General features: G+C 47.5%; 1 protein-coding gene across 2 annotated transcripts in view; it reads left to right on the top strand.

Moving 5' to 3' along the window:
* Positions 1-9,043, top strand: part of SLC66A2 (solute carrier family 66 member 2) — a 61,927-nt gene extending 52,884 nt beyond the window's left edge. For both annotated transcript variants that reach the window (XM_085309997.1, XM_085309996.1), the window contains one exon: positions 6,050-9,043. In XM_085309997.1, the coding sequence (XP_085166123.1) occupies positions 6,050-6,257 (208 nt within the window). In that variant the 3' untranslated portion in view covers positions 6,258-9,043. The remainder of the gene's footprint in view (positions 1-6,049) is intronic.
* Positions 9,044-12,364: the final 3,321 nt, after the last annotated feature.

Genomic DNA, 12,364 nt, shown 5'->3' with positions numbered 1-12,364 from the left:
TCTGTATATATCTCTAGTTTTTGGCAGGCTAAACAATTTCTTTAGCATCAGGAGAACTCCCTTTTTTGTTAAGTCTCTTGGCTTTTTGTTAGGAACCAATGTTGTGTTTATTTTGTATTGTTTTGTACAATGTTAAAAATACCATGGCGTTTGAGTTTCACGTTTTCTGGTCTGCATTTCACTGTTGAAGGCAGGCCAGCCTCTGACTGAAGTGCAGTGTTACGGATACTTGCTGTCTTCTCTAAGTAGACTATTTTGGAACTGCAAATGAGAGCTGAAAGTTTTCCAAAGTCAGGATGTTATAACTGGATCTGCTTCCTCTTCCAAACTTTCCCATGCAAATGGGTTGTGGGAGGTAACAGCTTAAAAGGTTGCAAGAGAGATACCTTCTGTCCTCTCTTTCTTGCTTTCCAAAACCAAATGCAGTGTTCAAAATAATCATTGACATGTTTTGATGTAGACCTTATTCCTGAAGGGGATACCAGCTTGTCAGCTCTTAAATGATTTTGTTCTGCTTTTGTTCTCCCAGTGATATAAAGAACTGGGTGCCACTATATTAACAGATGCCTCAAATTATGAGAATCTAAATAAAGTCAGATTTTTGAGTCCAGCATTGCCTGGGTCTTGGTCTAGTACCTGGCTGTGATTTTGGGAAGCTGTGGTCACCTTCCCCTAATTCTTGAACAAAAAGAGTTCAAGCTAATTTTCCTTTTGTTAGCTTCACTTACTTGGGATAGAAGGAGAGAAAAAAAGAAAAAACTTCAAAAAAAAAAAAAAGTAGATAAAGGTCAATAAATGACATTCTCTTTTCTGTTATTGGAAATAACTGCTGGGATTTTTGAGTTCACTGCCTGTCTGAGCACAATTAGCACTCGGTTTGTGACCGAATCCAGGATGTAATTACATGAGGGCAACACGTACCTCCTCGTGCTATTTGTGCTGATACGTCTGGTGAGACCACGCCGGAATTTCTCACGGAAGTCCCCGTGTAGTGTCTGATTCTCTCCATGTCTTCCAGCTCGTGGGATATTTTGGGGTTTGTGTGTTAAGTTACTAACCTGCAGAGTCATAACACTGATGTGAGAAAATCTACAGAGCCAGCGGGAAGCGAGTCCTGCCGCATCTTTCTTTCTGCGTAGGTTCGTGCCGAGCACCAGCCCCTGTTCGGCAGACTGCGGCTCCGCTAACGCGCGACTGCTTGGGAGTTGTTTTGATGGATGGTTGCAACTAGTTTTAAGGCAGGGCGATACCACGGGAGGAGAGGAGGTTTTGTGTCTCATACTTTTACAACATAGAGGATTTTTTTCTTTTTTTTGGTAGTCTTGACTCCCTCAGGGGAAGGAAGAGGAGAAGTATAATGAACAAGAACTGGCTAATGCACAGCAGAATGTGCAGAGACTTTAATGGAAAATCAAGGACTTGAGGCTGGCACCGCCGGGCTTCAAGCAGAAGGAATGAAGAAGCTCAAAAGCTTTGATCCGAGTAGAATTTGTTCTGGATTAAGGGCATTTGAGCCTAAGTATCTGGCTAATGGCTGTGTTCTCTAAATTACCCAGCCTGTAATACAATTACTCAAAATGAAGCAAAAAAGTTTCTTTTTCTACGACACTTTACGAGCTGTTTCTGCACTTGAGTAGTTTCAGGAGTATTTTTTTTTTAATTTTGCTTTTTTAACTGACCATAGATCAGGTGTGTTAATAGACATTTTTTTTTAATCTCTGGTTGCTGTCACTTCAGAATTAATACATAAGATACAAGGAAACTGAAGCAACTTGTTTCTTGAGGAAAAATGAGTGTTGTTTTCCAGCGTGCTATTTAYTTAGCAAATGAGGACTGGTACAGTGCCTTTATGAAATCTACTGTCAGTGGCACAAAACGGCAGTGCTGTGGAGTTTGTTTTATGTTACCATATTAAAAAAGAGCATTTGGCAGCCCACTGCTTGTCTCGTGTTTCTCTGATAAGAAACGATGGTGTCTTTTAGGGAATTGATTCCCGTAGCACAGAAGTAAGTGCTCTTTCAGATATTAAGAGCAGCTGAAAAATACCCATTTTTCTCCTCTGTGGTCAGTTACAATTTACCTGGAGCAGTYGCTGGCTGTTACTACATTAGCGACGCCGCGTAACGAGATCAGCTGTAAGGAAGGCGCTTGTTTTTAGGAGATTTGTTGTCATTGGATACTGCAGTACTGATTTACACTGCTGGGAAGTGCTATTTTTATTGCAAGTCTGCTTCAGCCTCTGGCAATACCATCTATTTCAGAGCGATTCCTGCCTCCTGTCCCTCGAGTTGGCATCTCCGTTGCCACAACAGCAAATGCTGCCATTTGTTTCCTTCTGCCTTCCCGAATCACTCCGTGGCACCGCTCGCGCCTCGTGCTGCCCTAGCCCACTCGCGTGTTTGTGCTAGGGGCCACTGCACCATCCTGATCGACTCCATCCTTCCTCGTGAGCGTTTCTGGCCTTCCACGCGTCTCCGCTTTAGCTCGGGGCTCGTACAGCAGGGGTGTCAGTTTATTCACACCTAAACCCCGTTTTGCCACGTAACCTGGGCTGCRGAGAGGGCCGGGCTGGCCGCTCTCGGGTAGCCTTGGTGGTGGGACTTGACTGCCTCTTGCCGCGCAGCGGTTTCTCTTGCAGCCTGACACCCAGGGCCAGGCATACCCTGAGGCGCTGTGATCYGCCAGGACGATCTGGTGGGACGTGGCCCTGCGGAGGGCTCAGCCTTCCCCGGGGGCTCGTTCTCCGTCGGCTGCTGGCGCTGGAGCCTCTGCTACCCCGAGAGGCTCTGGGRGAAGGCTCGTGCAGTTGTGGGACCCTGCCGCGTACCTGTCGTCTGGCTACCTCATGTGGTGCGCGGAGTCCTGCAGGCAAAGAAACCTGCGGTGCTCGTGGGTTGCCCCCTTTGGCATGTTGGCTTGTCAGATGTGCTCTCTGCATCTTGCAGGAAGGGAGTGGAGCTGGCCAAGGTACGGGCTGTGGTCAGCCGTCGTGGTCCCCCCTGCTCTGGGGGGCGGTGGAGGGATGAGACGGGCTTAACTGAGGACAGTGCTGGGAGGCATTCAGAGATGCTCACAAACACTGCAGTGGTGAGACTGGGGTCCTGGGCCGGTGCACACCTCTTCTGCTCGTTTCTGGCCTTACCCTGCGTGCCCTTGTCACAGCTGTACTCCTCAGCCAGCCCATCCCAAATTCACGCCTTTCCAAAGGACTCAAGTCCCAAGTTTTCTTTCATTTCCTTTTTTCCCCTACCCCCTCCCAAGTTTTCTTTCATTTCCTCTTTTCCCCTATCCCCTCCCAGCCTCTTTTTTCCTGCTCCTTTCTCACCTGAGCTCTCCCTGCTCTCCTGTCTCCTCAGCTTTCCTCTGGGGCTCCTCATCATCTCTTCTCGCTTCTTGTCCGACTCTGTCCCGTTCCTGTGCCAGGCTGTTTTTTTGTTACCCCACGCACCTGTAGGTTGATGCTGCTCTTGCCATTTTTGTTCTCTCCCAGTCCCCCCCTGCACCAAGATGGGGAGCATGAGCAGCCAGTGCTCCCGCCATCACTCTTTCGCACTAAGTGGGTCTCTGGGTTCTGGGAATTAGATGCAGCTGCAATGCTAAGATATTTGGAACATCTATTTTTCATATATATTTTTTTGTGTTTTTATAGTACCCTGGCAATTTGCAGGTTTTATTCTGCTGTTTTATCAAACCTACTGGACAGAGGAAGGACGTGTATTTTGTGATTCAATTACAAATTCATGGTAGTAGCTTTTTAAACTATCCACTACTTTTCTTTTTTAATCACTTTTGCCAAAATACTATATAGGACAACTTGGGATGTCCCTGTGTACAGAGCATTGTGCCGTGTCCTAGTGAACATTGTCGGGGCAATGCTGATTTCCTTAAGTGTCTGATGTGCCAGCTGAAGAGAGAGGCTCTGGAACATGCAACAGATACGGGAGCAGGCACCAAATTACTAAATCAACATTGTAAGCTGTCAAGTTCACAAGTGGCTTCTTAGCAAAAACCCAGTTTGCTTTGGCAAACTCATCACAGCACGTGAGACTGCCAGATGTATGCTTGGCTCATAAGGCACCGCTGAACTGCAASTATCCAAAAGGTTTCCTCCAGTGATTAATCTTTCTTCAGGAGATTAAACCCTGTTGTGGACTATAAACCTTCTGACAGCGTATGCTTCCTCCTCCATATCTTTACTACACGCTTGGGTCATTTTTAAAATGCAGCTAGCTTTTTCTATGTGGAATATGTGGCAAATAGCCATTGTATATTAAGGCTCCTATTCAAACCTTATGTGGCATCCCAGAAGTGCATTTCTGTTGACAGAAAATGTTTAGTTTGACCTGCCAGGATTAGCATGTGCTGCACTTTTAGTGAAGGTCTCCTGCCATGCCAGGACAGAGTTACAGTTAAACTGTGATCAGCTGCCCAGCGAACAAGGGTAAACTTAACATTACAAGGGGGAATAATGCTGGCTGCCTGCAAGCAAGTGCCAGTTTGTTACCCTTGGAGTTCATTGCCCTTCCTAATTAAAAGCAGCCAAACAACCCCCTCCACCCCATGCACGTGTAAACCTCCCCCAAGTGCGGTGTAACACGACTCAGCGTGACTGGGAACGYGTGCGAGGCGGGCGGCGCAGGCTCTTTGCATGGAGCACAAATGACTGGGCTCAGCGGTKGTTTTCCTTCTTTTCTGACTATTTATTTACATTTTTAGAATGACCTTGGACCTGGAATGATTGCACCCTCAGCCCTATGTCCTTGCTTGCACTTTCACACAAGCAATCTCTTTGGCAGGTCACATGGCACGAGTTACGAAAAAAGCCTTACGTTTCTGTAATGTGGTGGTCGGTACAAACTGACAGAATTGACCGCTTTTTCCTAAGTGGGGAGTGTGTGGACTGCAGGTTTTGGCTTGCATTARCGCCGTGTACTTGCGTTCAAAATACGGGTTGTCCTGGCTGCAGAGTATTTGGGAAATGAACATTAAGTCCTACCCTCCTGCATGTGCATGACTGCATTTGATTAGCTGGAATCAGTGCTGGCAAGAGGTAAATGTTCATAATCATGACAAATCATGCGCAGTGCTTATCCTGGGAATTACAAAGCTTTTGTCCACTACCGCTTATCCAGCTGCTTAGAAAGCTCTCTAGTTAGAGTACCTGAAGCTCAGAAACAGCCTTCAGGAACTCGTTGTTCCCATTTCATTGAAGGCACTGAAGAAAATTGGTTTTCGCCAAACTTGAAGAACTTGCTTCTATTCCCCAGAGTTTCTCCTGATACAGGAGGGCAGGAGCTGGATTGCAGGACAGGGGATGGCTCAGTGAGACAGCAAGATGAAAGCAAGGATGGTTATTAAAGGGAAGTCTGGGCATTGCTCTTGATCTGTGCCCTTGATTAAAATCCTTAGTGATGGTCAGTCTTCCAAGAAATAGCTGCAGATGTGTCATTTATGTCATTCTACTTTAGTGGACAATTTGTGTCCTCCGTATTTTTTTGTTTTGTTTCTTCTGTAACAAGAAACGGTTTCTTACATCCATCAGAAAGGTTTGTGTTTGTTTCAATCAATGCTTAAAAAAAATAAAGAAAAACATTCGTGCACAAGAGAGCGYGTGCATATGATGCTTTGTACTGTGTGAGCACAAAATCCTGCGCTCAAGGAATAACCACTGGAGTGAACTGGCGTCACGTTTGCACCATGTTTTACTGTGTTTCGCAGGGCATGTTGTCAGCCTGCGGCAGTCGCGTTTATAGATCACTGCTGAGGAGGCGAGCGTCTGAGCTGGGCGTTCCTGAACGCTGGGCGCCCTCGCCGCCGCGGCGTTCGGAGCAGTCGTGGCCGAGCTGGGAGCGTTGCAGGCCGCGGGGCAGGGACGTCCATGCCGCCCCCCAAGAGCAGCGCTGCGCCTCGTGGCTGGGCGAGCTGCGTGCCCTGCGGGAGCGGTTTCAGCCCGCTGTTCAGGCGCAGCGTCCCCCGGCGCGGCTGATCTCCTTGCAGTCCAAGTCCTTCCCTTTGCTTACGCTTTTCCCCTTTATCTTCTGTCTTTTAGCGTCAAGATGGTGCTGATGTGGACCAGTGGGGACACCTTCAAGACTGTTTACTTTATCTTGAATCAGGCCCCTTTCCAGTTCTCCATCTGCGGACTCCTACAGGTTTTTGTGGAYGTTGCGATCCTGCTGCAGGTTTACTTGTACAGCTCCTACCCCCAGAAGCCCGCGTCCCACCCTGTGCACCCTGCCAGCGCTAAGGCCCTGTGAGGGGCTCGGCTGGCCGCGCCGCAGGTCAGCGGTGCTGCGGAGAGTCACCTGTGGCAGCTCCTCTTCCATTTGTAAATACTCCTGCRCTGCTGAGTTGAGAGCAGAAATGAGACCAAGCTTTGGAAATGAGGTTGCAGCTCCAGCTCTGGAGGTTTTGGGTTAAATAACTTGCTGTCTGTGTTTTCAAAMTTTGCTGTACAGCCTGGGGGGGAGAGGGGGAAGGGGCACCTTATTTTTGCATAGGTACCTTTGAGCCTTACCAATTCACATATGTTTGTATATTTAATCACAAGGGCTGGATGTTGTGTGTTTTTTAATGCTATTTAAAAATGTTACACTACAGAAATGATAGGATATTTTGTCTGAAACTTTTACCTATTTATATAAAGTCTGTACCTTGGCAGGAAGCTTGTGGCATATGCTAGTAATCAGTATCACCACGATGTTGGAAGAAGAGCAAATGCAGGAGTTCTCTTTTTTTTCCTTTAAGAAGGATGTTTGGGGAGCAGAGAAAGTGAGAGAGGGAGGCCCAGCAAAGAGGGGAACGATGGAAATGAATCAATCCCAGACAGTATAAAGCATCGGTGTGCTAAAGAGTGGAAGGTAGGTGTTGGCCCCCACTGTGGGATCAGTGTGGCAGGTGAGTATCACAGCGATGTAGGAGGTCTGAGTATGGATGATGCTGTAGGCAAATCTAAAACAGATRCAGCTAGTCCACACCTTCAGCCAAAAGGAGAAGCGAACAGGAGACTGCAGGAGAAGCTTTTGGATAGTGTTGCTTCGAAATGGGGGGTTTGGGAATAGCCCACCCTGTGCTCGGGGTGCAGCTCTGCTCCTCCAGGACAGAGCTGGGCTGTAGCATGCCCATGGCCAACCAAGGGTTCAGCAGACGAGTGTTGCCAGTATTGCCAGGCAAGTATTTCTAGCTGGCAGTTGAGAGCCACAAAGATAGAAGGAATCCTACTTTCATCGCCTCAGAGCGGGGAATGAAAAAGGTTGAGATGGAAAAAAGATCATACCCTACAGAGCTGGACCAGCATCTAACAGCTTGATTTGTTGAGGCTGAGGTTTATATTCATGTTGCTTAATGCCAAATAAGCCCAGTTTATGTCTTGGGGCATCTCTTGCATTGGCCCAAGAGGCAGGGAGCACACGTTTTCCTTTTTCTGCAGCTTAAGATCTTCCAGACTTTAAGACAAACAGTCTGTAGCTGGACTGAGGGACTGAAAAGGCTAAAAGAGCAGAGTTTATTTATAAATGTTGTCTGTAATGGCTACTTGCCAGCGTAGGTCAGTGCGCCCTTTCTGAGAGGCGCACGTGGCTAGAGGCTGCAGGTGGTATGCAGCCTGCAGCGGGCCRTGACCAAGGCCCTGGGCTCCTGCCAGTTGCCATAATGAAACTGTCTTGGCTGGTAGGAGAGGGCTACAGCAGGATGCTTAGTCCCAGGAAGGGGTACGCCTGCGCCGCTGCCTGCCGTGCGCGACTCGCTCACTACTGCCAGGTGAATCCTGTAYGACCGCAGACGGGGTGTCGAAGCTGGGAGAGGGTTTTAAAAAACACTTTTCCCTCCAAGAGTAGCACAAGAGCTCATGTTTTCTTAAGTATGGCAGCAGGTCTGGGGTTTAACAGCTTCCGGGTGTAAACCAGGTAACTTCCCAACCCTGTTTTCTTTGGGAATCTCATGGTCTGAGCTTGGACTGTCTTCCTTGGTGGCAAAGCGTCCTGCGCAGGGGAAGCCGCCGCAGCGTGCTTGCGTGGGCAAGTCCGCCCCGCAAGAGGGAGGATGGGGCCGGCCCTGTGCCGCTCTACAGAGCTGCTCCTCGGGGAGGAGGAGGGGGCGTCCCGGCGCCCGGGAGAGCCGCTCGCTGCGTGCGAGGGCCAGGCACCGCAGGCTGGGGCCGGACGCTGGCTCCGTGCTTTTTGTGTGATACCGTACTCTTCTAGGCCTGAAGTGACCTTACAGGGATGATGTACCCGGCATGGCAGGCTATGAATGTTTTATTCCTCTCTTTTCTCCAATGTTCTGAGGGTGTTATAAGAACATCTGGGCTTTTGTCTTTTTTAATTGAAAATATACTTAACAGCTGGCCTCGCTGGTATGCTGCTTTAATGAGGATTGTATTTCTACTGTATGCAAATGAACACTTTCTTGTGCGTTTTAATGATCTTAAGTTTTTTCCTTTTTTTTTAATAACTTGTAATGATAAGATTTTTGTATATGGTGGTCTTTTTCTAATATTCTATGAAACAGGGATATAAGAAATAATCGGCTGTTAAGAAATATGCTTCTGTATGTTATAGCTTACCCTGGGAGCACACGCACTTGGTCACCTCTTTGGCTTTGAACTACAGGCATTACTAAGGAGAAAACAATAATGGGTGTTTTTTCCACTTGGGACACTTCCCTGTGCAGCTTAAGTCTGTTACCAGTACCAAAACTAGAGTGCTCCGCAGATGAGCCTCATTCATACTGGAACTGCAAATGCTGGAAGAGAAGCCAGTGAACTCATATTTAAAATCATTTTCTATATATGGCATTCAGCAAGGTTGGACACTTGGCCAGGAACTCTTGAACTTCAGCTAATAAGATACTTTAGAGACAAAACATTACAGAACTACTTTTTTCTGGATCAGGAAATACCTGTATCAGTGATCACCTCAGAGGATTAAGAAATCAATTACTTTAAATACATCTCTTTGAATGTAATGGCACATTTAATCGAGTTTATTTTCTGTCAGTTGCAGTGATTTTTTTTTWAAAAAATAAAAAGAATGTTATATATAAATTGTAGTGTTGCTTTGTTTTGTTCAGATCTGAGATACTTGTTTCTTACCCCTTACAGCTCATCTGATCTGGAACACTGCAGAAATGATGAGCGTGCTTTATTTCTCGTGCTGGGTGGGTAAGCACAAAGTGTAAGTTGTCCTGAGGTCACTTTGCAAGGCRGATTCTGGATTCTGGTTTCTGTCCCCAGCTCTACCATACTTTCTGGGGTGAACTTACCCTGCAGGTTACTTAATCCTTTTATGCTTGCGTTACTCACAGCAAAAAGAAATTACTAAAAGATGGTTATGTAGCTTTTTTAAAAAGCGACTGTGCCATGTAAACTGTGTAAGGAGGTCACATGAGGAAAAACACAAATGATGAGACGCAACTGAGRACGCGCTTTTCTCAGCACCCACAAGGAGGACGAGGAAACTGGATGTGTCCTTTCACGACYGACCATGTGTGCGAGAAGAGTTGTGCTCCCCTCCCCTAGGAAGCCAGGGCACGACCCAAGTCAAGAAAGCCGGGCTCAGCCTCGCACCCGGGCATGGCGTGGGACAGCTGGCGGCAGCTCCGCCGTTCCCACTGCTCCAGGGGCTTCGCTGTTGCTGCTCTGAGTGCTGGGGGGGACTGGAGAAGGGCAGTGGGTGAGGAGAGAGGCTGGGGGCACAGGAGCAGGGGATTTGGTGGGGGAGAAAGGTTGGGGAGACCCAGCTTGCACAAGTAAGRGGCTCATGGGGGAGACTTTTGGCATGGAGGCAGGGAAGAGGAAGACCTGTGAGGGCAGAGGGAGGAATCGCAGTGAAGCCTGGAGGCCAGGAGGGGGAAATAGCGGCGTGTGGGAGTAAAGCGTAAGACTGCCTGCTCTSCTACCCCTTACGTGCAGGACAGTGAGACTGTACGCGCCCATCGCTTACAGGGGTCGYGCTGTCCACCCCAAATAGCATCGGTGTTACCAGGTGCCGCCCTGGCTCGCACTGCAGCGAAGCTCACGGTGAGCTTCCATGTTGACGCTGCACCAGCTTCAGCACAGAGAWGAGCAGCAGGACCGTTGTCCCACGGGCTGGGGCAGCGCTGGCTGTGCTTGCCCTGGAGAAGGGGTCACTGCTCTCCCTTGGGCCCGGTAGCGAAGCCAGTGCCCTGAGCTGCAGCTCTGCAGAGCAAAGCTCGGACAGAAACATCRTTCCTGTGTGTTTGGGTGTGTGTATCTACATGTACAGTTATAAGCAATTAAAAAGATTTTAAGACAAAAGGCAAAGCTCAAATTCTGCTCTTGTAGTTTGCATGGGGTAGTAAAGCAAAATTTGGCCCAGCAATGCTGTTTTTTAAAATYTGTGATCCTTAGCTTAGCCTTGAGCACCAAGAATGCTTCAAGGACTCAACTGCCAGCTTTAGCTTTTTGGTGACTTTCTCTAACAGAAAGAAGACATTAGTGTGAAAGACACCAATATCCTAATAAATAAGCATATTGCCTGAATGCATGCRACATCAGCAGCAAATGCAAGAAATGGACTGGACCAGAACGTGAGGCGCAGTCAGAATCCTGGAGCACGTTTCCCTTTAACCAGGCTCATAAAGCAGCCAGGTCCCGAGTAGACCAGCATCTGGAAATGCCCCAACAGCAAATGTGGACTGATGATGACCGGCCCCCTGTCCGGCCAGGTCTGTGTCCCAGTTCTCTTTTATGAGATTCGTGTATGTGCTGGCATACCTGTGCTTGAAGAAGGAAGGGTTTTGTTTAGCCTCAGATGAGCCAGCAGAACCACTCTGGATTTCTCTACTCATTGTCCTCTTTAGCTGCATCTTTTCTCTTTGCTCCGACTCTTCATACTTTCTTTTAAGGCTGCACCTAGGCAGAGGCAAGTCCCATGGGAGCTAAGGACACCATAATCCCTGTGAAACGTCTGCCGTGGGGCTCCCATAGACCATGCCTCTGGTCATGACAGTGTAAAACTTACCAACACTGGCAYGTATGCAGAAGCAGCGCAGCGTTTATTGTAGTTATAGAAATGCCCTTAAATCATTTGTACGCAGTGTCAAAAAAAACACCAACACGACAAAAAAGCCTCAAACACATGTAACAAAACCAACATTTCTCCAGCTGCTGATCAAAAGTAATAAACATCACTCATAACAGCTTTGCTGGGTGAAATTCATTCTCCTCTGGGTATTTTTTACATTTGGCAATTTGTGCATCAGAACGTTATGCAGCTTCCAAAAATAATTTGCTTAAAAGGTTCCTAGTTTATATTTGTTTCCTCATCTGTCATCTCAATAGATAAAGTGAAACTTTATTAAAAGCCCGACCTTGACTAATGGCATAACGAGTGGGTTTTGTCACTTTATTAAAATTCTGTGCATGCTGGAATTAATTATATGCCTTTTGAAAATATAAAGAACTCGCTACTGTAGGACAATAGCTCCTTGACGGAGCACAGCCATCATTTTGTTTTTCTACACAGCTGCTGAGCTGCAGTCAGCCATCTCCATGCAGTTTTTTCACATTGCAGGGCCAGAAGAGGTGTTCRTTAATGGTTATTTGCTAGCGCTGTGAGTAGGAAACTTTTCTTTCTGCAGGGATGACAGCTACAATGCGGCTCTTTTTAAAGAATTCACTAATGCTGCTGGTCGTTCATGGGCCTCCCCATCTTGACGCTGCCCGCTCAGGGCAAACCAGCCACTGCTGGCTGCATCCTCACCRTGCTCACTGCAGAGCTGTAGCTCCGAGTAGCACAGGGTGTTCAAGAAACAGAAAATACCTACTGTGGAAAGCTTTCACTTCAGGGTTCACCTGGTGACTCCGCCGGGTGTTCCCACCTTATGTCTGGGTACCAGACTGCCACTGTCAACCACACTGCTCCCTGTTGTTGCCCTGCCAGGCCTTGCCCACACACACTGCTCACTTGGCCGGCTTGCGTTTAGTGGGCCAGAAAGCTGTACCTCTATGCCAAACTTTAATAGGCCTTAATGCAAAAACTCATGTCTTTTTTTTGTTTTTTAAATCATTTAAATTATTTGTACTCAGTGAGTTTTTTTTTTTTTTTTTTTTTTTTTTTTTTTTTTTTTTTTTTTTTTTTTTTTTTTTTTTTAAAAAAAAGAGAATTCAAAGCTGTGATGAGTCACAGCAACCCAATACTGCTCCTGGTTTGCCAGGAGGCTGAGTCAGTCCGGTCTGCAGTCACCACAGCTTGGCCTCCTCGCCTGGCCCAAGCGATCAGCTCACTGGGGTGGCGGGCAGGACCTCAAAAGGGCCGTATTTGCCAGCCCCATAATTCAGTGCAGGAGGGGCTTTGGAGCCCTAGGCGCAGCCAGCAGCGTGCAGGGCCTTGTCTTTTGCTCC

Source organism: Rhea americana, unplaced genomic scaffold (assembly GCF_003343005.1).
Source record: "Rhea americana isolate MKP2758 unplaced genomic scaffold, rheAme1 scaffold_31, whole genome shotgun sequence".
Classification (NCBI taxonomy): Eukaryota; Metazoa; Chordata; class Aves; order Rheiformes; family Rheidae; genus Rhea; species Rhea americana.
The sequence above is the reverse complement of the archived record's forward strand: the minus strand, read 5'-3'. Positions and strand labels throughout refer to the sequence as shown.